The following is a 24,374-nucleotide window of genomic DNA, read 5'->3' on the forward strand; positions in this document are numbered from 1 at the left end:
CATACACCTAGCTTGCTCAACTTCAGCTTTCTCAGTAGTAGACGTGCAGCCCAGGGGTACAGAGCGGGAGGGAGTGCCATTCGCCCATCCTCTGGAATCTTTGAGTACCCTACTGGTGTTGTGCGTGCGTGCGTGGGTGGCGGCGGGTTGTAGATCCGGGAGGTTAACTCAGGTGAAGGTAGCAAGCCTCTTGGGCGCCAGGGTCGACTCCGTTCTAAGTGCTCCGTCAGGCGACCCGCGATGCCTTAACTCGGAGTCGGATGCCTAGTGAGCGACTCTATAGTATAGTGGTTCCCCAGGCCTCTGCTCAACACTTGAGGTCTAGTACCAAGGGGACGTTCCCTCTCTCACACACACGTACACGCCCCGTTCACCCCAGTCGGTTAGGGGAGCGGACAGTTTTCGGGAGTGTGGCGGACCTGGGGTTTGGCTTAAGTGAGTCGACTGTGTCAAAGGGGGAAAAAAAAGGCGCCTTCGCGGCGGAGGTACAGGTCCCTACTTAGGGTTTCGGAGGCGGAATCTTGCCCCCGGAGGGGGCCGCGCATAACTTTCCGATCCGAAAAGCACCGAAAGGCGAAAACAAAACAAAACAAAAACCCCCCAACGATCCGTCATGCCAACTAAGCTAGGGGGCTCTGAGAAGGCAACAAGGCGTTCCGGGGGCGGCGGGGCGGCGGGGCGGCGGGGCCAAACAGAAGGTTGAGGTTCAATTCGGGAGCTAGAAAGCGTAGAAAGAGGGTTTCGCGGGTAGCGCGTTCCAAGGGAGCGAAGGGCTGAGGAGGAACATTCTGACACAGTTGCGCTCAAAACTAACTCTCACCCTGAAAGAAAGGAAAAACAAGGCAGGGAAAACTGTTGGCAAACTGGAAAGTAGAAAGGGAGGCGGGTGGACAGGGGTAGGGGGGGATTCTGCCCAAGCCAATCAGTGGCGCTAGTGCCGATGACGTCACAACCAATGGACAGCCAGCGCGGGACTTTCAATTATTGTCCCGCCCAATCGGGAAAAGACTGTGCCTATAAAGACCGCTGCGGTGGGCTGATCCCGGTTCCTGTCCTTGTGTATCGCTTCGCTGGTGAGCTTGTGCCTCGGTTCGCTATGGCCCGTACAAAGCAGACTGCCCGCAAGTCGACCGGTGGCAAGGCCCCGCGGAAGCAGCTGGCCACCAAGGCGGCCCGCAAGAGCGCGCCGGCCACCGGCGGCGTCAAGAAGCCGCACCGCTACCGGCCGGGCACCGTGGCCCTGCGGGAGATCCGGCGCTACCAGAAATCGACCGAGCTGCTGATCCGCAAGCTGCCCTTCCAGCGGCTAGTGCGCGAGATCGCGCAGGACTTCAAGACTGACCTGCGCTTCCAGAGCTCGGCCGTGATGGCGCTGCAGGAGGCGAGCGAGGCCTATCTGGTGGGGCTGTTTGAAGACACGAACCTGTGTGCTATCCACGCCAAGCGCGTGACCATCATGCCCAAAGACATCCAGCTGGCCCGCCGCATCCGCGGGGAGCGGGCTTAAGTGTGCGCTCGGCTCGAGGTTCCATCATATCCAAAGGCTCTTTTCAGAGCCACCCACAACTGCACTTGGAAGAAGCTGTGCCACTTGGCCGTGCTCTCCCGGCGGGCCCTCGCATACGCCCGGGGGGAGAGGCTGTTAGAGCGGGCAGAGCGTTTGGCTCCAACAGATAGGCTAAAGAAAGCCTAGGTATCCGGCCTAGTCCCCTGCTTGCTGGCCGCCTTCCGGGGTGTGAAGATCTTTGAGTTTGGTCGGTCGGATTCTCTGGCCTGGCGAGCTTGCCGCTGCGTTCTTGGGCGCGGCCAGGGCGCCCAGTTTCGCTTCTTGGAGGCAGCCACGGGTCCTCCCGTAGGGTCGGGCTCTTCTAGGACGTCTTCGTACTCGACCTTGGCCCAGGACTGTAATCTGTCCCGGGTGGGGGAGGGGGGGTGGGGGTAGGGGAGTGGGGGGGGTGGGGGGTGTTAGTCCTGGCGGAGTCACTAGGGGACGCTCAGGATTCATCGGGTTTGAGCGCGCGGGGGCTGGCCTTCAGGCAGCTGAGAGCCGCGCGCAGGTCTGACTTCCTCACCCCCGCCGGAAAGGGCCCCGCCCCGCGTGGCTCTCGGGCTCCGGAGGGAAATCGCAATCTCGGTCGGTCCCGCCCCGTTTCTGCTGGGGAAAGTGTGGTATTTCTGGGGTTCAAGTGTCGGTAATTTGGGGCCTCACTCCCAACCTCTGCTTCTAATCAAAACCCGGGGGTTGGATGGAAGGGTGTTTGTACAGGTCCTAAGCCCACTTTCGTGATCTGGGCGTTAAACATATTGCTCCTTTTCTGCCGAGTTCACAGTGAGACTCACTGTACTTTGCGAAGTAATCTCTAAAAGCTTCAACCTGTGTTTGGATTCTCTTCCCAGACTTGGTAGTGTCTCTACATGTTTTATTCAGACATGTGGGAAGTTGGTCCCCAGGTTTTGGATTACTCAGCAAAAGAACAGAAGTGGGGCTCAGAGTTCAAGTTTGGGGAAGAGATCAAACAGGCAGAACATGGTCCTCCATTGGGGAGAGGAAGTTACCCACTGTTAGGAAATAGTGAGAATGGAGGCCTTAGAAATGATTCTTGTACCATTTGGGAGGTGGAAGTGCAAGGCCTCTAGTGGGCAGTGGCGTGGGGCAAGGTCTTGTAGAGCCCATCTCCACAGAGCTCAGATACAAAGGCTGTACAAGTCTTAGGTGACACCTCTTCTTCACCTTCTCAGTCACTTATCTGAACTTGGAAAAGGCCAAGACTTATGTTTTCTGCTTTGTCTCAGCACAGTGCCAGGTTAAAAGCATTCATTATAGAGATCAGTGAGAATTCACAGAAGGCAGAGGGAAAAGGAAGGATATTTACTTTTTGTTTGTTTGTTTTTTAAGCTTTAGTTATGTCTTTTGAGATGTGTCAGAAAAGGGGGGAGCAGTGTAGGGACTGCGGCCCCTCCTGCTACAGGTTGCAGTGTGTTTCTGCTCCAGGGTCACAGCAATTTCCAGAGCATGCCTCTGGGTCTCTGCCTAGACCCTTATTACCTGCTTAGGCCCCCAATGCAGGGTGGATCCAGGGCCTGGGTCTGTACTCTGAGTTAAGAAGTAGTGAATTCAAGGGGTGTGTGGGGCACCAACTTTGCACCCGTCATCTCATCCATCCTCATGGTAAAACTTTCAGGGACATACAGACATAGGGCTCTCTGAGGTACAGCTTGAGGTTCTCTGGTGAGTGACTTGTCTGGCATCTCAGGTTCAGGAGCAGCTGAGCAGACCCCAGAAAACTGCAATTTCGTGTCAAGTGTCGGTGCTCCACATCCTCTGCCTGCCTCTGAGATCACATTGCTTTATTTTACCAGTCTGGGCACCCTTAACATCCAGGAAGTCTTTCTGTATGAATCTCAAGGGAAGTTTAGTGGCACTTCTTTTTTTTTTTTTTTTTTTTTTTTTTGCAGTACGCGGGCCTCTCACTGTTGTGGCCTCTCCCGTTGCAGAGCACAGGCTCCGGACGCACAGCCTAAGTGGCCATGGCTCACGGGTCCAGCCGCTCCGCGGCATGTGTGATCTTCCCGGACCAGGGCACGAACCCGTGTCCCCTGCATCGGCAGGCGGACTCTCAACCACTGCGCCACCAGCCCTGGCATTTTTGATATCCAGTCAGGAATAGCATAAAATTTTGTGTTCCTGTCACTGTAGAGGCCTACCCTCACAGCAATCTTTCAAATCTATTTGTTTGGGAGACCAGCATAAAAGAAATTCATCAAAAAAAAAAAAAAAAAAAAAAAGAAATTCATCAATGCAAGAGAACAATTTAAAATGTAAGTTTTAACATTTAATCATTTCTGTACTTAAATCATTCTCTACTCTCAGATTGAGAGTTAAAGGAAAATTAAGGGCAAGGTAAATAAATGCTTTTCCTTTAGTGATTAGGTTCTATGTGGTTAGATTGGTTTCAGGGAAAGTCTGCCCCAAACCTGGGATTTTTAGGAATAGAAAAACAGTATTTGTTCAGGTTTAATTCTGCCTTAGTGAGGGTAGTGGGGGACAGGTGCATGGGTGTGTGCAGAGAGAAACTACATGCCCTGTTGATTCTACCTTTGCTTCCTTGGAAGAGGACTTGGCCTTCGGGTTCACACCCTCTCCTGATCATCCTTCTCCTTCTCCAGGTCCTCATCTCAGCCTTCTCATGTTCTCTTTCTCTTCCAGGCCGCATCAATATTTCTGGTTGTTTCACCCATGCTGACCTTGGCTGTTTTTTTTTTCTTCTCTCCTTGAAACTAAAGTGATATCACGGCTTCCCTACTTTCCATATCTCTGCTCTCTGTCAAGTGCTCCCAAATTGGTATCTTCTGAGACCCCTGTCCTGAGCTCTACACCAATATTTCTAACTGCCTGATGGCCAGGTCCTTCTGGATGGATAATAGGCACTTCAAACTCAGCTTCTTTCCAAAACTGCATCATCTTGCTTCCCAAAGCTATTTTTCCCCTCCTATATTCCCCATCTTAACTGAAAGGCACCTTCACTCCCTCTCCCCCATCTGTTCAGGTCAGCAGTTCCTTTTTTTTCTCATTTGTCCAAATTTCATGGGTCAGCAAGTATTATCAAATTCTCTACCTGACTTTCAAGTCTATTACCCTCTCTCCATCCATCTATGGTCCCTGTCTTAACTGACAGCCTCACCAGCTCTGTTCTAGAGGATTAAATATTCAGACTTGACTCTGCTTTGCTACTAAGCATACACTCTGTGTGAGAGCTGTCTTTTTTAAAATGCATTTTTTTTTTAGCCTGTCACTTTCATTCTTAAAAATTTTCTGCCTCCCTCTCTATTCCCTTCAGAATAAAGTTCACCTTCCTCTGCATGGCAGTCAGAGCAGTACAGGTTAATAACTGGTAGGGACTCTGGAGTTAGACAAACCTGAGTTTGAATCCTGGTCTCGCCCATATAACAGGTATCTGACTTCAGCAAGTAAATCTCTGTAGGCCTCATTTTCCCATTTGTAAAATGGGGACAACAGTATCTTGCTAATAATGTTGTTGGAAATATTAAAAGTGACAGTTCCTATAAAGTAGCTAGCACAGTGTCTGATCCAGAATAAGTATTCAATTACTTTTAGTTACTCTATTAATAGTTATTAAATTTAAAAATCCCAATAAAAATTATTTTAATACACATCTAGTTCCTGGTATTTCCCAGAGCCTCCCCAGGTTTCAGGTGCACTGCCAACTGAACAGAAGGTTCTAGCCCCTCAGAACAACTGCAATCCCCAAGTATACAATGTCTTCACACACTCCATTTCTTCTCTCCAGAATGTCCTCCCCTTTTTAGGTAACCCTGAGAATCCCTGCTCATCCTTTCTTCCCTTTCTCCTCTTTGCTTTTATCTCTTTAGGCCCTCCTCCTTGCTTCTCCCTCATCCTATCCTAACACCCCTTCCTATTCCCTACTCTTGGCATTAGGCTGGCATCATTCCTCAGGATGAGGACTGGTCCTTGTTCATCTCTGTGGCACCAGCACCCAAGCAGTGCCTGGAACACCATAGGTGGTCAAGAAATGCTTGATGAGGGACCAGTTCTCCTGGTCTTCAACTCTTTGTCTTATATGAGGGAGCTGAGCAGAAGATGCTCCCAGTTCTTGGAGTACTTGAAGTTACAGATCAAGAGCTGGCCTGGACTGGATATCTGGGAAGAACTTCCAAAGTCCTTGGGGGGGGGTCCCAGAACATGGGAGCAGGAAACTGTCTGTGGCAGGGTGCCTGGAAAGCCCAGGTACCCCTTGCCCATGAATGACCACAGTCCCAGACAGCCTGCTCCTGGTGACAGGAACTGAGAGAAGAGTTCACTGAGCTACATTCCCGCCAGTGCCCCCAGTCTGTTCCTGAATGCAGAGCATCTGGGGAGGAGTGTCTGTTTCTATACCCACAAAGACATCAGATTCAGCCCTACTGACAGGATTTTTGGGGATATGGTATGGGATTGGGATGTGGTCAGGAGCAGAGAGTGAAGTATGTATAAAGAGCAGTAAGAAGGGGAGGAAGGATAGTAGAGGAGAGAAAGGGGTTGGGAAACAGAAGTCTAGGGTCCTCACTGCAATGAACTGGGGCTGATACCTGAGACCCCTTACAGCGTAGGGCCAGGGCTCCTGACCCTTAACCAGGAAAAGGCTGCAAAGAGAAAAGACTGCGATCTCCATTTCCTCGTATGTAAAACAGGATCCAATTGCACCCACTTCAGGATTGCTGTGAGGATGAAAAGAGATAATACAGCCCATACAAAGTGCTTAGAACAGAACCTTACATATGGTCATAAATCAGTATTAGTAGCATCATTAATATCAGTGATGTAAATATTAGTGGCATTAATGTGAATTGATGTAAGTCACAGTTATAATCATGTCATAGAAAAAAGAATGACAGGCACACACACATACAAATTGGTGAATAATTTTCAACACACAGCCAGCTTCTAGACTGTGCGCCCCAGGAAGTAAGAATACCCAGGTCCCTAGATGGCTTATGGCTCATCTTTCACTCTCATTCAATTTCACAGTATCCCAGGATGGGAAGAAGGGCGTTTAAAATTTCTGTTGAATAGCTGAAGAAACTAAAGCTGCTGAGGGAGAGACACCTGGGAACGTGGGTCATACAGCTGGAAGACAGCAGATGTGGAACTTGAGCCTGGGTCTTATGTTTTCTTTTTGTATTAGATTCATTGTGTCAGAAGAAAAACACACACAATAATTACATGTAGAGATACACTATCACTATATATCTATAGTAGCTCTGATTTCTGCTGACTCCAAACTATAGAAAGATATAATTTTATATTACTACCTGCTGCACATTCACACATATCTAAAAAATTGAAACAAGTTATACAAAAGGATATTTTTTTGGTTTGGGATGCACCTTGATATTTTCAACCCTATTCTGTTTCATTAATAAAAGATACTGGTTCCCATTCTCTAAATTGATTTTATCACCTGCTCATGGGTTACAACCTGCAACTGAAAACCACTGCAATAGAGAAAATTACAAAGAATAAAGTAAAATCATCACTCAAATTTAAAAATTCTTACTGTTTTGTTCAACAAGAAGCCTGGCTGGGACTTCCCTGGTGGCCCAGTGGGTAAAACTCCACGCTCCCAATGCAAGGGGTCTGGGTTAGATTCCTGGTTGGGGAAATAGATCCCACATGCATGCTGCAACTAAGAGTCCCCATGCTGCAACTAAAAAGGTCCTGAATGCCACAACTAAGACTTGGTGCAGCCTAAATAAATAAATAAATAAACAAGAAGCCTGGCAACTGTTCATAGCTGGAAGCATTTATATGAGTTTGCAGAAATGGGAACCAGGTCCTTAGGCTCTGTGAGAAGACATGCACTATAACGAAGGCAAGCCGTGGTAGGCAGTGGAGAAAGGTGCAGATGAATTATCTGGAAGGTCAGTTTTAACCGAGGGATCCACGGAGCTCTTCTTGTAGGACAACTTGAGGTGGGGTTCAAGAGAAAGACAAGGAGAATTGTGAGTGGTGGCTGGTCCACAGGGTCCAAGGCCAGAAATGGGAAATGACTTTTCAGGGTTGAGATTTTGAGGCCGGCTTACTGGGGGTCTTGAATGCCAAACTGGGGAGGGGGTAAATTTTACTCTGTAAACAGTGTAGGGGGAGGGATTATAGAAGAGGAAACAACAAAATTAACATACATATGTAGAGATGCTCATAAATACTAGTAATCAGAGAAAGGCAAATTAAAGCAATAATGAGATAATCACTTTATACTCGATACTCTGGCCAGTCATGGAAAGTTGAATAATGCTAAGGGTTGGCCAGGATGGAGGGCTTAGGTGGTTGGTGCTCAGCTGGTGGGGTGTGACCTGGGGCAGCCATTCTGGAGAGCAGCCTGGTACTTCTTAGGCCAATTAAGGTTACACATCATGGGAACCAGCAGCTCTGTTTGTAGGTATTCATCCAAAAGAAATTCTCACACAGGTCTATCAGAGACCATGACAAGAATGACGGAACATCAGAAACAACGTGGGCATTCATCACTGGAAGAGTTGATAGAGAAAATGTGGTAGACACACTCCATGGAGCGCTCTGCAGCAGTAAGAGACAGTGGATTATATGGACACAACAATAAGGACAGATCTTAAAAACATAGTTCTGAGAGAAATAAGGAAATGAGATCTAATAGAATATTATTTATGAAAATTTTAAAAATTAATAGATTTTACAATCACACATAGAAATTAAAAGATACTTTAAACATAGTAGAATGGTTTTCTGTGGGGGGTGATGGGGAAAAGATAGGGAAATGGGGACAAGAGAGTAAGAAAAGTGGGGAACGCCCAAACGGGGCAATGCGGTAAGCAGGTGGGTAACATAATCAGGGCTGTGTACACAGAGGGTTAATCCGTAGTGGGGGTGCAAAGGAGTCAGAAATGAGCAGCGGCCAAGTCCCAGGCCTCAGGGGTGTAGCAGATGAGAGGTGCTGAGCGTGAGGAGAACAAGGCAAGCAGCCACAGCAATGGACTGGAGGGAAAGTTTTGATGTTATTGCAGGTAGAAGATTGCCTGAACCTGGATGGGGATAGAAGGAGGTGGTTATGGCAAAAAGTAATCAAAGGTGTCTCGAGACCTCCCTGCCTGAGCGACTGGGAGGATGAGGCCACCATCACAGGAATAGGCAGGCTGGGATGGGTAGCTGCTGAAGCATTCAGGCCACACTGGGTCAGAGCTGGCACCAGGCAGAAGCAAGTGGCCATGTCCTTCCGGCAGCTGGGATTGTGGATCGGGAGGCGGAGCTAGAGACCAGCTGGATTTTCCTATTTGCCCAGAGGAGCTAGAGGAACCAGTGGGAGTGCCTGGGAAGAGCTTATAGGGAGATCAAAGAAGGGGCCTCTCAGGAATCTCCACCACTTAGGGATCTGGTGGGGAAGGGAAGATAGAGTAGAGTTTTGTCCTAAAAGCAGAGGAAAAATATCATGAGGACATTGGATCAGATGATTTCTTGGGTCTTTTCCAGAATCAATATTATATGGTTCTATTAAATAAATGTAGCAAATGTATTAAAGATCCTCAGATTATTTGGGGTTTTCAAATTTTAGGCAAATATTTTAGTAAGATTCAGGAGCATCGTAATGTATCAGAGAATGCCAAGTTATTTAAACTGCATGAACGTCAGTTTCTTGCTTTGAAAATGGGGATAACTACCTTTTGGGGTTGTTTGAAGATTTGAAAACTATGCAAACAATATAAATGGTACATAGTAGCTATTCAATAAATGGGAACTATTACTCATTATTCTCTTGTTTAAAAGTTAATTCAGGGACTTCCCTGGTGGCACAGTGGTTTAAGAATCCACCTGCCAATGCAGGGGACACGGGTTCGAGCCCTGGTCCGGGAAGATCCCACATGCCGCGGAGCAACTAAGCCCGTGCGCCACAGCTACTGAGCCTGCGCTCTAGAGCCTGCGAGCCACATCCACTGAACCCTCGTGCCACAACTACTGAAGACCATGCCCAGAGCCCATGCTCCGCAAAGAGAGAAGCCACCGCAATGAGAAGCACGTCCACTGCAACGAAGAGTAGCCCCCGCTTGCCGCAACCAGAGGAAGCCCGCACGCAGCAACGAAGACCCAACGCAGACATAAATTAATTAATTAAAAGTAACTAAATTAAAAAAAATAAAAATTAATTCAAATCAAAGAGTGGTACCTAAATTCAACGCCAATGGCCACTTCATGGTTAGAGAAACCAGAGGCTACTGTGCCTCCTTCCATCTCCATCTATTTTTCTCCTTCAATCCTGCTGCCACTATTCTTGTCCAGGGCCCTATAAGGCTTGCAACAGCCTCCTAACTCAATTTCTAATTCTCTGCCCCCTTCAGTCCACCTTGCACACCTCAGCCAGACTAACCTTCCCAAAATATCACTCTCAACTTGCTCAAGAATCAACAGAGATCTCCAGGCTCTATTCTACTGTGTCTAATCTCCTCTGCCTGATTTCAAGGTTCTCCAAGATTCATCTCTTTAGGGTGTGGTGAGCCCAGCTGAGAAGCAGACCTATCATCAGGCCTCATTAACTAAAAAAACCAAAGGACTGGTATGGAAAATCCCCCAGAGGATTGCCTGCTGAAAAATAGACATATGTGTAGTGAATTCTTTTCCTTTTCAATTTATAAAATTGAATTCTTTTTAGCGAATTCTCTTCCTTTTCAATTCATAAAACTCTATTTTTTAAGATTTAACTAATATTTATTGTCTGCCATGTGCCAGGCACTATGCTAGCCATTTTGAGATGGTTTATCCCCCTTCCTATATTTTGAAAACATTGAGTGTTTTTTATAATAAAGACTTACAAAGGAAAAACAAAGTGGCTCATAATCCTACTCTCTAGATTACTTCTGTTGATACACACACACATACACACACACACACTAAAAGTGATACTTTCCTTGAGAGAGAATCCAACAGTATAGAAAGGAATAAAATGAAAAGTAAAATCCTCCTCTTCCCAGTCTCCTACTTTATTTCCTCTTCATAATGGTAATAACTGTTACAGATTTCTAATATGTACTTCCAGAAAAATGTTCTATTTATTTACCAATACAGTTCTATTTATTTACCAATATTCCTTTAAGACAATTTACACAGAAGACACACTATCCTGCCCTTTGTTTTCTTTTTCCTTAAAAATATATTTTATCTATAAGTGAAAAAAGTATATATATATATATATATACATATATATATATAAATATAAAAGTGAAAAAAGCAAGGGGTGTGACCTTGAGATATATATATATATGAAGTCCTTCTATCTCAACCCTTACAGATATAAAAGTGCCTTTGAATCAATCTGCTTTATTCTTTTTAAAGGATGCACAGCTTTCACATAATGGATATTTCTTAATTTATTTACTCAGACTCATATTAATTAATATTTAAGTATTTTCCAGATTTTTGCCACTAAAAACACTGTTACAACTTATTATCCTTGTGCATATAATTGGGGTACATTTTCAGTATATCTGAAGGGTTTTTTTTGATAGGTATTGCTAAACTGTAAGCTTCCAATCTAAAAGTTTTGGTATAACTGACTCTGGACATTAGCAATTAGATTTGGTCAGTTTGTTATTTAGTTCTGAATCTCATGGTCCCTCTTAGACAGGATGAGCAAAATGTTAAGTGTTTCCTGATATTGCAAAGTTTCTTTCTTAAGGCCGTGGGCCCTCTCCAACCAATCAGAATCCCTGCTCAGGGCTAAACTTTGTGAATTCACTATTGAATTTTCCTCAGTCAGGTTTTGATTTTGGATTTGTGTTTCTTTGATTGATTTTTCCCCCCTCTTCTCTTCCTTTGCTACTTGGATTTTGTGTTTAATGGTTGGGAAGTTATTGCATTCAGTCTTATTGCGTTGTGAGGTGGTAGAAAGGAAATGAAGAGCTGGTGGCCACTCATATGAGAAAATTGAACTTTGGCAAAGTTAGGATTTGCCATGGTTCATATAGCCTAGACTATCTTCACATCTATGTATCATCTGTCTATCTATCTATCTATCTATCAATCTATCTATCTATATCTTCTGATTGTCTGGGGTGGGGGGAATTGTACATTCTTATTTTAAGACAACGAAACAATTCAAAATGTTCAACGAATATAACAAAAACCAACATCCATAAATCACTCAAATTTTTGTGAACATTCTTCCTGATAATTCTCTATACATCCATACATATTTATATATACTAGTAATATTCTGCATTAAGGATAATTCTATCCTTTTGGCTCAAGTAGAGAAATAACATGTTCATCAATAGATAGAATATAAAGTTCAGAGTAAAAGGTTTCAAAGGAAGCAAATAAGAATGTTGTGAAAGATGACAGGAGCATCCAGTCTTCTAGACCATAATGCTGCTATTCAGAGAAACAGGGAGCCTGGAAAGGAAAGGTAAGACTTCAGACTGGTCCATTGTGAAGTCTGATTAGCCAATGGGACACTTAAGTGCCTCTATGACCATGGTAATGGAAGTAGACATGCAGACTGGGCAAGAATCATTTGTATATATATATCCTAGTGGAAGTCTTGAATTCACCCAGGAAAGGAAAGACTTGGCAGCCAGGGGTGGCTTACAGAGAGTATTTGAGCCACTCAGGGGTAGAAATGGGAAGGAAATTATTTTGTTAGCAAATCAGAGCATTGGGACTTCCCTGGCGGTCCAGTGGTTAAGACTCTGTGTTCCCAATGCAGGGGACACGGGTTCAATCCCTGGTAGGGGAATTGAGATCCCACATGCCCTGCAGCACGGCCAAATAAGATAAAATTAAAAAACAAACAAGCAAAACAAAAAAGGAAATCAGAGCATTAATTCCTCACTGTTACAGATAGTTAAGAACAACAACAAAAAAGCCATTTATTAACACAAAAACATGCATAATGCATATACTGTAATTTGGCAATATTCACAGTCTGGATATGGCTAACAGAGGATTCGGTCATGTCCTATTATAATCGTATTTAGTGGAGTAGACGAGGTGGGAACAGGGATCACTATTAAAATCGCTGTAAAGAAGATGTATAATTAATGGTTAAAGGACAAGATCTTGGAGAAATTTAGGAATAAATAAAAGAAACATATCCACTGATTACAAAATTCAATACTGTCAAAAACACAAACCAGTAGAGAGCAAACGTATGGACAGCCGGGGGGAAAGCGGCGGGGGTGGGGTGGTGGTGTGATGAACTGGGAGATTGGGATTGACATGTATACACTAATATGTATAAAATGGATAACTAATAGGAACCTGCTGTATAAAAGAATAAATAAAATAATATTCAAAAAAAAACCCCCACAAACCAATAATATTTAGTAAAACAAGCTAACTACATTTTTTATTGATACTTCTTTTTTGCCCCAAATGCTTTTAGGAAATAAGCTATTTTAACTTTTTCCTCCTGTAATATTTTGTCCTACAAAATTTTATTAGGATCATTCACCTAATGTTTTTCTTTTCCATCAAAGAAAGCGAAATTTAACATTATGGTAAAAAATTAGGGTAATATAAACTCAGATTCTAAATATTTTTGTTTGATTTAAAGAAAAACTGTTACCTAGATCAGTCATTCTCAAACTTTAATGTGTTTCAGAATCAACTGAAAGGTTTCTTAAAATACAAATTGCTAGCTCTCACCTCCCAGAGTTTCTCATGCAATAGGTCTGGAGTGAGTCCAAGATTTTGCATTTCTAACAAGTCCCAGGTGATCTGATGTTCCTAGACTAGAGACCACACTTTGAGAACCACTAGTTTAGATAATGGACATGTTCCCCCACCCCCTTCCTTTATTCTTTGGTTTCTTTTCAAACTTTTGATATCTCCTTCTCCAGAGTATCTCAGTGAGGATCAGATATATTCAATCTGCATTGCCTTTAAAGTTAAAAAAAAAAATCACAGTGATATTTGAAATACAAATGCCATCAGTTGCAGTTGAGATTTTAATTTAAAGGGAAGCTGAAACATCTTGACCATTGAATCCTCTTATTTATTTCTCACTTGGACATCGTCACAAATGTTATTCTTGCCTCTCACCCCCTGATCCTCCCCCTCCCCTTTACTGTATCTCTTAATAGGATACCAGGCATTTAGTTCCTTCTTTTTTTTTTTTTTTATATTTATTTATTTATTTATTTGGCCGTGCCGGGTCTTAGTTGCAGCATGTGGGATCTAGTTCCCTGACCAGGGATCGAACCCAGACCCCCTGCATTGGAGCGCCGAGTCTTAACCACTGGACCACCAGGGAAGTCCGTCGGTTCTTTCTTAACAGTCTGACACAAGCCCCACCTCCACAGCCAAGCTTGCTCATTTCCCATCAGCCAGTGACTTCTGTAGTGTTGACTCCTATAGTAATCATCGGCTACATTTCTCGTCATACCGAATATGTGCCACCATGTACTTTTGGGCTGTGTATGTTAGTATGTATGTATGTATATGTATGTATGTATGTATTATTTTTATCCCCTATTCTGATAATAAGCTATTACAGGCAAGTCTCACATGCTTTGACTTTCTGGCATCTCCATTGCTAAGCACCATGTTTTAAAACTAGCTCACCAAGTGTTTGATGCTAATGAGAGCTGCCAAGTGTGGAGACCAATAATGCAATAGCTGGCTTATCTTTTGGGAGCTGACAAAATTTCTTCTGTAGAATTTTTTTCTTGGCTACATACAAGCCAAATTTAGCTGTAAAATCATAAGCCTAGATAGAACACTAAAAAAAATCTTTTACTTGCAAATGTAATAGCTGCAAAACTATAATTAGGTTTAAGGACCAGAAGCGTGGACCTACATTTCAATTCAAATCAAGGCGATTTAGAAGTGATAGTATAGAGAATGGCTTCATGTATATATATATATATATATATATATATATAAAGGAGAATTTACTTTTGCCTTGTCAAAAATTAAATTGTGCTTTCTGTATTGATGGTGGGTATGTTTCTGCCGGTCTCTTACTCTAGGCTACAACAGGCCCTAATGGAAAAGTCACATACCCGAACTGCTTCTTGAAGACTTGCTTTCACATTAAGGTTATATAGTTTGCTCAGATTTTATATAAGGTTCACACATAGTTGCTTCTGCATTTGTCTCTTTGTAATGTTATCACTGAAAGACAAACCTCATAAACTAAATTCTCCCTTAAATGTAGCGTACGCGTGCACGCACAGGCCCTACCCTCAGCAGATAATTGTGAGGGGCCTTTAACACCAAAAACACAGGAAACCAAAAACACTTTCCATACACTAGCCAGATAATTTCCAGATGTACTTAAGTATTGTATTAATGAGCTCATCTCTGGTCTAACAACCTATATTTGTTTCAGTTTTGAATGGTTGGTGACTGGATTTGGTTTTGCTAGTGCTTTTGCACCTTTCCAATTGAGCAGACTGTAATGAAACAATTACCCAATGTGCGCACAGCGTTAAGCCGCCCAGCCCACTCCCTCACTGTAGACCTGGTAAGTGAAACCCACACACACCACTTTCCACAGTCTGGTCCAACGATTACAAATGATACACGCCCAAAAGCAAACTGAAAAATGCTTTAAATCTGGGGCACGTATAGCCTTTCAGGCTAGCAAAAATTGACGCAGGCAAGTGAAAGGCAGCTTTTGGTAAGTGACTCGGGTTTTCAGGGCTGTTAGCACTTTTGGGCATCGGTACCTCCTAGACTCCTGATCCCACTACTAACCAACCCCCAAATTCAAAGTTACCTATACTTCAGGCAAGTGTCTAGCTCTTCTGATGACTGGGTGGTTGGCCCTAAAAAGGGCCTTTGGATTGTCACGTAGCACAGAAGCTGCAGCTTAACCTCCGAAGCCATACAGGGTGCGTCCCTGCCGTTTGAGCGCGTACACCACGTCCATGGCAGTGACCGTCTTGCGCTTGGCGTGCTCCGTGTAGGTGACCGCGTCCCGAATGACATTCTCCAGGAACACCTTCAACACACCTCGGGTCTCTTCGTAAATGAGGCCGGAGATGCGCTTGACACCCCCGCGCCGAGCAAGACGCCGGATGGCGGGCTTGGTGATGCCTTGGATGTTATCTCTCAAAACCTTGCGGTGGCGCTTAGCGCCACCCTTGCCCAAGCCTTTGCCGCCCTTCCCTCTTCCAGACATAGCGGACGAGGTCTGAAAACACCTTTGAGACAAGCAAGGTCGGCTTTTCCCCTGATATACAAGAGTAGCGGACCAGATTGAAAACCGAAAGCGCGCGGGCGGGAAGCTGTCTAAATGGGCCCAACCCCCTCGACAGTTCGTCATTTCTTTTCTGCTGTTTCCCTATCCCTCCCTCACCCTCCACAGCTCCCTTCAACGGACTCTCACCGTTTATTTTTATTTATTTATTTAACTTGTCTATTTTTGAAGTATAGTTGATTTACAATTTTATATCAGTTTCAAGTGTATCGGCAGCGATTCAATATTTTTATAAATTAGACTCCGTTTAGGTATTATAAAATACCAGTTACATTCTCTGTGCGGTACGATATATTCTTCTAGCTTATTTATTTTATATATAGTAGTTTGTATCTCTTAATCCCCTAACTCTTATATTGCCCCTCCCCTCTCGGGCTCCAGTCTTTTAAAAGATCTATTTGCCAGAGTCCCCGGGAGAATTCGGATCCCAGCTTCCGGATCCCGTTGCTGTTTTCGCCTCTGTCTCTCTCCCCGTGTTCCCCCAGAAGGCATTAAATTTAGGCTAGGAAGAAAGGAATAGTGGAGATGACCAGAGGAAGAGCAAATGGAATCCAGAAACGGAAAGGAGAACAGAGCACCAGCGCCGTGTACAACACCGACAGAAGGATCCCAGGCTTCGGAACCACGGTTACATAAAACTGCAGCAAAGGCGGTTCCCACAATTAGCCTGACAGACCCAGTAGGCGATCTCAAGAGCAGCGGCACCTTGGATGTGCGTGGAGGCGGAAGCAGGGAGAGCGCTGTAATTCCCGAGTCTCGTCTCTGTTTTGTTGATATGAGGCATGGAATTTCACCTCATCTAGGAGAACTCAGATCCTAGGAAAATTGGTCTGTATACTGCAAGATTTCTAACATGGAGGTCAGTGAATCCAACTCACTGTCATGCAAAGCTCTGCTGAAAGAAGCAATATATATAGAAAGAAGACTGAAGAGCCTCTGTACCTTCGTTTCTACAGATCCTCTAAATCCAACCCTTGTTTTCAGCCAGAATTCAGTGCCCAAATTGAGGCCCTACATGGAGCTAGCAAAGTTTGCTGGATTGGGTTTCACAAGAGGACATCTGCTCCATATTGAGTCATTACCAGAAACTTCCTTATGAAATCGGGATTCTACTGATAACACGCTCATTACCAGGGCCTTCTGTAGAATACAGGAGGAGATATGGTTTCTGCGTCAGAAATAATTATTTATTTTTGATGTTTAAAAAAAATAACAACGACAACAAAAACCAACTTATGTTCCTTCTTTCAGCTCAACCTTCTATATGCTAATGAATCTTAAATCTATATCTCTATCCAAACTTCTAGGCTCCAGACATGTAGATTCTCCTGGGTGTTCTTTAGTCATTTTAAACTCAAAATCTCCCAAAATCAAAATGTTTAAACTTAAAATCTCCAAGGTATGACTCTCGTGGGGGCTGAGGGAATATATTCTCCTCCCCCCACCCCATAAGAATGGGGTTCTCTCTCCGCTCTTTGGATGGTGCCACCATGCATCACATGCCTAAATCAACACCCTGGAATTCACAATAGATGTTGAAGGGTAGTAGCATATGCCACCCCAAAACATGACTGTAGGAATTCAGGACATGCTACCTCAAAATATGCTGCTTTCGTGTATTGATTATTTTGAGCAGTAATACTTTGAAAAACAGCAAATGCAGGGACAGAGTTTCTTTGAACTCCCCTCATCTGCCTAAAGACAGATCCTTGGAAAGGAACCCAATTGACAGAAATCCCGTCCCCAGGTGGTTTCATCAACCAGGGAAGATTGACTCTTGTCACAGGAGAGGAGACGAGAAGTCAACACCAAACTCAAACTTTACAAACTATCATACCTCCCATCTATTCTACGGGTCCATTCATCTTTCCTAAAAATCATTTACTCTCCCTAAGAGGCCTACCTGACCCCTCTTTCCTGTTAATCTGTCTTTGTTAATTTTCAGACCCAGCCAGGGACCCTAAGGGGGTCAAGGAAAAATCTTCCTCCCCTACACAACCCCTCACTGTACAGTACAGGCAGTAGTGTTAAGGACTGGTAGAAAAGAGGAAGTGTTTAATCAATGAGTAGGATGTTGGGGGAATGAGTTTAGTTCAGAATGGGGTAAGAAAAATGCTCAAAATCATGGCTTCTCAATTTGGTCTAGGGCTGCAAGCTACTCAAAATGAAAGGGAAGCAGGCACATGGCCTGACTAACCCACAAACCAAAGATTCAGTCTCAAAATGGGATAATTGAAGCCCTGGCAGTTCTTGAAGTCAAAAACTAAACACAAACTGCCTTCCTGAAACATATATTTTAATTTAGTTCATTACTTTTGTATTAAAAAGAAACACATGCGCATACAAAACATTATATGCCTAATAATTCACTTACTAACATTTTCTCTTGCCTGTTTATTCCCTATGGTAAAATTTAAGCTTCTCATCCCTGTTTTCTTCCCCTCGTCAGTACTAAATAGTGAAATTTCAGTGCTGTCTCAAAACTGCAGATTCTTATTATTTCTGATGAAAGAAACTTCAGAAATATTAAAGGAGAGAAATATTCCCTCTTCCTCACAGCTGCAGCAAAGCAGAGGTTCTTCTTTATTATAAACTTGCTTCTGATAAAGTGGTGTATTGAGAATGCTCACAGGAGTATCACTCTGTCCAATGTGGAGAATAGGCGAAGTTGAACTAATATGAATCAGAATTCTGTTATTAAAGGTGACTTCTAAGGCAACCATATATCAGATTGTTATATTCAGAGAAATGTTACCTATGACCCATAATGATATACTATTCTGATTATCTTATTTGATTTGTTGCCCCGGAGTTAATATTTAAATTGGCATCACTGTTCTTGAGTAGAAATTCTTATTCAATTTCTTTATTAAGCCAGAGGAAGACTCTTGGAATTTTCTTATTCTCTACATTATAAAGGTAATATAAGTCCCATTACTGTTAGATTCTATATAAATAGCTTGAGAATCTTTTTCTTGTTTAAATGAACACATCCATACAGCTTGGCCAAGAGTGCATACATTAAAGGAAAAAAAAAAAAAAAGAACATTTCAAAGAAATGTGTCATATGGTTGGGCAGATTTGGGCTGTCATCGACACCTGCCCTGGGGTAGTTTCCTCTTCTGATGGGAATAGTTCAGTTGAGTAATTCGATCGTATGTTGTGAAGATTCTTCAGTGCTTTAAAATATACCCCAAGCCTGATGAAACTGGAAATCCATTATAATTTCATTCTTTTGCTTTAGAATATTACACAGGCCTTGTTGCTTATCCAGGATGAGCCATAACTTCTCTGAGACTCAGTTTATTTATCTGTAAAATGAGGAAAATAACATCTATTTCACAGAGTTGGGATTAAATGAGATAGTGTATGTAGAGAGTTTTACAATACTGAGTAGTGCTCTGTATATGTAAGACATTATTACAAAACCACCACAGGAGGAGGTAACAGTTGTTCACATCAGCTACACTTTTGCGCTGACAGTTTAGCTCTTCTCCCTAGAGCAGGAGATTGCTGCTGCCTAAGGAGACTTCTAATATGAATCAGAATTCTCTTATTAAAGGTGACTTCTAAGGCAGCCATACATCCCAGATTGTTATAAAGATAAGTTTCTACCTTGTGTTTAACGTTCAGGAAATCCTTTCAAAATCACTTTTATTTTATTTTGACTTCAGGAAGATGGTCATTCATACTGAGACCATAGAGGTAAGTTTTGAGCCTCTTGGGGGCTGCTTTTGTTTCTCAGGCTTGAGTTTTTATAAGATTTGGATGCAATAATTTTTTTTAATCAAATAAGCATACGAGTAAAAGTTTTTATGTCAGTTATTACAATTTAAAGCATTGGTAACTGCTGTTTTATTACATGTAATTTTCCGAGAAATTCTTCAAAGCATATGAAATAAAAGGCAAAGGATCTTCAATTTCCTTACCGAGAATAGAAAAGATATGAAACGTTAAGCGTTAGAAAACACTTTATTGAAGAAAATATGCTAGCAACTCAGTAATCAACGAAAAATTTATTTGCTTTGACACTTCAAATTTAAATCTGACTGATAAGCAACTTTATTTAAAACTCTTCACCATTGTAAAGGAGAAATTAATATTTCTGGTCTTATCGTCCGTTACTTAAAGCGTTCCATCTATAGGACCAAATTAGCCATTGATGGATTGAGGAGGAGGAAACCGCATTCCAAGGGGAAAAGGCTGAAGGCTCTACTCTGTAAATTGGTACCAGTCAGCACACAGCTTTGGCGGAGATCCGAATCACGTAAACGTTAAGTTTAGTTTTTGGTTCCTTCAACCACATATTTTGTTGAACCTCAGTCATAATGTAACTCTGACTTGCTTAGCTCGGTGTCAGAAGCTAAATAAATGTTAGCTATGGGAGAGGAGTTACAGTAACTAGGAAGTGGAAATGCAGGCTGAAACCTAGGGCATGCTTGCATTTCGAAAGAACCTGCTAATATATAAATCCCAAGCGTGTAAAAACACTTCATAAATTGCTCTTACAAACGTTACAGCAGTTTAAAGAAAAGGTCTGAAAAGAAAAATCTGTGATCGATAAGATTATAGAAAAGTACTGGAAAGGGGAGGTTATAAAAGATTAGCATAACAATCTTCTGCCCAATAAATAGGATTGATTTCTAGCCAATGAGATTACATTTTCGGAAATTCCTAGTTTTTCTGGCCCAATCAAGACGAGGCTATGTCTATAAATATGACTGCCTACGAGCTGGTGAGTAAAACCAGTGAGGTAGCATGGCGCGTACGAAGCAGACTGCTCGGAAGTCGACCGGTGGCAAGGCCCCGCGGAAGCAGCTGGCCACCAAGGCGGCCCGCAAGAGCGCGCCGGCCACCGGCGGCGTCAAGAAGCCGCACCGCTACCGGCCGGGCACCGTGGCCCTGCGGGAGATCCGGCGCTACCAGAAATCGACCGAGCTGCTGATCCGCAAGCTGCCCTTCCAGCGGCTAGTGCGCGAGATCGCGCAGGACTTCAAAACCGACCTGCGCTTCCAGAGCTCGGCCGTGATGGCGCTGCAAGAGGCGAGCGAGGCCTATCTGGTGGGGCTGTTTGAAGACACGAACTTGTGCGCTATCCACGCCAAGCGCGTGACCATCATGCCCAAAGACATCCAGCTGGCCCGCCGCATCCGCGGGGAGCGGGCTTAAGGCACACGTTTTAAGCTAGACGATTTAAAGGCTCTTTTCAGAGCCACCGACCTTTTCATAAAGAGCAGCTGTTTTCATAAAGAGCAACAGGAACTCACCAGCTTTAAGCTTGGTGAGTTCCTAATGCACAAGTGTTAAGGGTAAAGTGGGTCGGGGAGTCTCGCACGTGCTGGGTGGTGAGGTTATGGAATTAAGGCAGACAGACGCTAGAGGGACCACCAGAGGCAAGGTCTGGGTCGTGTCGGTCAAGTACTGCTTTTATTTGCTGGCTTGATTTCTTAGTCCAGAGCGCCAACCTTGCTAAACTTTGCAAGAGGATAGAATATGTTCTACCAGTCGTTTGTAACGCGTTCCAAAGTGCTAGTACAAAACGTTAGCACAAATCTGAATACTGAAATTAAGTGATACTTTAGAAGGCCGTCATTATGTGATAACTGTTGGGATGGCAATCTGGGTTTTCAGCCCGATTGTACAGTTACTAGAACTAGGCCGGATGTTAGATAAAATCCTCGGTCCCCAAGTAGTTACTCGGGATTTCAACTAAATGGGGGCAAGAGTCCCGAGATGTGTAAGAACCCATCTTCCTCGTTGCATAAGACAGGAGGCGCAAACCGCGAAAAAAAATAAAATAAAATGTGGGCTGAGGTATTGTTGCAAAAACCGTAATCAAACTTCCACATAGTACAGAGGAGTAAAATGATGCAAAAATGAGAAAGTTAACTTGTCTTTAGCTGGCACTTCAGATCTCCAAGTAAAAGTGAAAACCAATTAACATCAAAAGACCACAAACAGGTGAAACTACTTTTTACATAATTTAGTGGTTAGTGTGAAATGGAACATTTTGATTGGTTAACAAGACATTTGTTCTAAGGGCCACTGAGGGAGCGCAGGCAGAACCTTATTTACATGGACTCCGCCCCTCTATGACGACACTGTTGGATATTAACCAATAAAAACGTAATACTGTGCTAGTCTTCATTTGCATACAGGCTCTATAAGTAGCGCGTAACTAGCCTGCTTCGGTGTAGTCGGGATCACTTCTACTGGCGTGTGGGGATTCTCCTGTGTGAAGATGCCGGATCCAGCAAAATCTGCTCCTGCTCCTAAGAAAGGTTCCAAAAAGGCTGTTACGAAAGTGCAGAAGAAAGACGGTAAGAAGCGCAAGCGCAGCCGGAAGGAGAGCTATTCTGTTTATGTGTATAAAGTGCTGAAGCAGGTTCATCCAGACACCGGCATTTCTTCGAAGGCCATGGGCATTATGAACTCCTTCGTGAACGACATCTTCGAGCGTATCGCGGGCGAAGCGTCGCGCCTGGCGCATTACAACAAGCGTTCGACTATCACGTCCCGGGAGATCCAGACGGCTGTGCGCCTGCTGCTGCCCGGCGAGCTAGCCAAGCACGCCGTGTCGGAAGGCACCAAGGCGGTCACCAAGTACACCAGTTCGAAGTAAGCGTGCAAGAGACGAACTAGAACATCTATTTTACCCCAAAGGCTCTTTTCAGAGCCACTTAATTTATCGGGGAAAGTGGCTGTAAACACTTGATAAAAGGTGGGTTTAGTTGTTGGTTGGGTAGGGTGGGCCCATGATCACGAGTGCTTTTGGACGTGGGGCTAGACTGGGACAGTGATTGAATGGTTGCCCTGTTAAAATCTAGGACCTCCCATGGTCCAGTGGTGCCACCTAGTGGTATGTGTCATGTTGCTGGTAACAAGTGATTGGTCCTTAAGGTGGTTCCTACCTAGTCTGAGTCCTCCATGGGACCTTAGGTACAGGAGGAGCGGGGAAGGGCTGTCTCTTATTAAACTAGTAAGCGAGTTGGGTTTTATTTTATTCTAGCGTACAGATAGCCCTATAGTTTCCCCAGTTGCCGCTGTTCCTTAATGTTTTAATCTGTTTTTAACATAAATCTCTAGGTGTCTGTCACAAACTTTCAACATCGCCAGATGCTTTAGTACGTTGGCCTACCTAGCCCCGTGACCTTCAACCAGATAGATTTCCCACCCCACCCCCTCCATCACACTCCCCATGGGATATTGGCAGTATCTGGAGACATTTTTGATTGTCATCACCTGGGGAGAGGGGCGCTACTGACATCTAGTGGGTAGATGCCAGGGATGCTGCTAAACATCCTATAATGCCTAGGAGAGCCCCCACTACCAAGAATTATTTGGTGAATGATGTTGACCCTTGCGCCAAGGTTGAGAGACCCAGTGCCCAAAGACTTCCCTTCCTTCAGGATATTTTCCCTTCTGGGTTTAATCCTCATTTAGGTCAAACCTTTCCCCACTCCTATCCTGCTTTTGGTGAAGACTGAGCAGCACTTAACTTACTGTGCTTGTTTACACTCCTCCACAGGAAAATTATCTTCTCCAGGGCAAGGACCTTGTCTTGGTTCTGTAACTCCTGGTTATAAGGCCCACCTCCAAGCTTGCTAAACATACTTCCAGGTGCCTCTCCTGAAGTTCCCTGATAAGGTCCCGTTGGAGGTGGGGGACTGGTGAGGTGGTTTTTAGTGTTCTCAGGTGTATATTTTTAGAATAGATTTTGGGGGCATGGTGTACAAAAGGGCAGTTAACATGTGGGATGAATTTCTAAGGCCCTCTCAGTTCAAAACTTGCATAACTCAAGACCAATCCCGAAAAAGGCTGGATATTCTACCAAATAAAATATACCCTTGAGGCAAAAGGAAAAGTCTTAGCTTCCAATTCACTTGACAGTCGAGTTTTGAAATTAAGCCATTCCTGGTTAAACTTGGGGGAATTTAAAATGAATTTTTAAAATGCTTAAAATGAATTTTATTCATTTGTAATGTAGGAGTTCGAATTTACATCTAATTAAAAGTTGCATAAAGTGGGCTGTATGTGATTTCTTTCTTTCACTGGGAAATTAAGATTCTCAGTGAGTCATCTTTCCCTAGAGACTATCAGACAAGAGACCAGGGAAAGATGACTCAAATGAGAATCTAAAATTTCTAGCTGAAAGAAAAGAAATCATTATACAACACATTTTATGGTAGGAAAAATCACTCTATAAGTGAGAATTTACATGTGCCAGACCCTGTGCTAGGTGATGGGGATATACAGGTGCTCTCCTTCCCAAGTCCATGAAGTGCACCTGGAATTTTATTTGCGACCAATACATCAAGTATCCTCTGGGAAGTTTTTTTTTAAGTTTTAGTTTTACCCAATTTTCACTGTAACATCTTTCAACTTTTTAATCATCTGATTTTTGTAAAATGGAATTCTTCATCGTTCCCTTTAAATTCTGTGACTAGGTGTCATTATTTCTGTACTCCTCATCCAGGTTGTAACATTTTCTTTTCACTTTAATATGTCTCTTTAAACTTAAAATTTTCACATAGACTATTTTTTAGGGTTTTTCATTATATTGGAAAGTTCTGGCTGTCCCACCCTCTTGCCCGCAAAGCAATTTAAGTCTCATTGTACTTGGCT

General features: G+C 43.6%; 3 protein-coding genes across 3 annotated transcripts; 2 read left to right on the forward strand and 1 right to left on the reverse strand.

Annotated features, from left to right (window-relative positions):
• The first annotated feature begins 628 nt into the window (after positions 1–628).
• On the forward strand, positions 629–20,918 carry LOC114897891. Its single transcript, XM_029226949.1, has 4 exons — positions 629–1,501; positions 1,742–1,904; positions 15,457–15,579; positions 20,503–20,918. Exons 1-4 carry the CDS (start codon positions 941–943, stop codon positions 20,916–20,918), a joined length of 1,263 nt encoding a protein of 420 aa, XP_029082782.1. The 5' UTR covers positions 629–940.
• LOC114898810 (histone H4) lies at positions 15,281–15,671 on the reverse strand. Its single transcript, XM_029228896.1, has one exon. The coding sequence runs from the start codon at positions 15,669–15,671 to the stop codon at positions 15,360–15,362; it is 312 nt and encodes a 103-aa protein (XP_029084729.1). The 3' UTR covers positions 15,281–15,359.
• Positions 20,919–21,951: 1,033 nt separating the features above from the next.
• LOC114897917 (histone H2B type 2-F) lies at positions 21,952–22,429 on the forward strand. The gene has a single exon (XM_029226973.1). The coding sequence runs from the start codon at positions 21,991–21,993 to the stop codon at positions 22,369–22,371; it is 381 nt and encodes a 126-aa protein (XP_029082806.1). The 5' UTR covers positions 21,952–21,990; the 3' UTR covers positions 22,372–22,429.
• Positions 22,430–24,374: the final 1,945 nt, after the last annotated feature.

The sequence above is a fragment of the Monodon monoceros genome, unplaced genomic scaffold (genome assembly GCF_005190385.1).
Source record: "Monodon monoceros isolate NGI ecotype Baffin Bay Population unplaced genomic scaffold, NGI_Narwhal_1 Super_Scaffold_18, whole genome shotgun sequence".
Classification (NCBI taxonomy): Eukaryota; Metazoa; Chordata; class Mammalia; order Artiodactyla; family Monodontidae; genus Monodon; species Monodon monoceros.

Excerpts from the sequence above, each read along its gene's own strand:
- LOC114897917 (XM_029226973.1), top strand. The coding sequence starts at position 21,991 with ATGCCGGATCCAGCAAAATCTGCTCCTGCTCCTAAGAAAGGTTCCAAA.
- LOC114898810 (XM_029228896.1), bottom strand. The coding sequence starts at position 15,671 with ATGTCTGGAAGAGGGAAGGGCGGCAAAGGCTTGGGCAAGGGTGGCGCT.
- LOC114897891 (XM_029226949.1), top strand. The coding sequence starts at position 941 with ATGACGTCACAACCAATGGACAGCCAGCGCGGGACTTTCAATTATTGT. Across the intron at positions 1,905-15,456 it reads CTCGACCTTGGCCCAGGACT|GTGACCGCGTCCCGAATGAC; the intron begins GTAATCTGTCCC and ends TGCTCCGTGTAG. Across the intron at positions 15,580-20,502 it reads GACGCCGGATGGCGGGCTTG|GTAGCATGGCGCGTACGAAG; the intron begins GTGATGCCTTGG and ends AAAACCAGTGAG.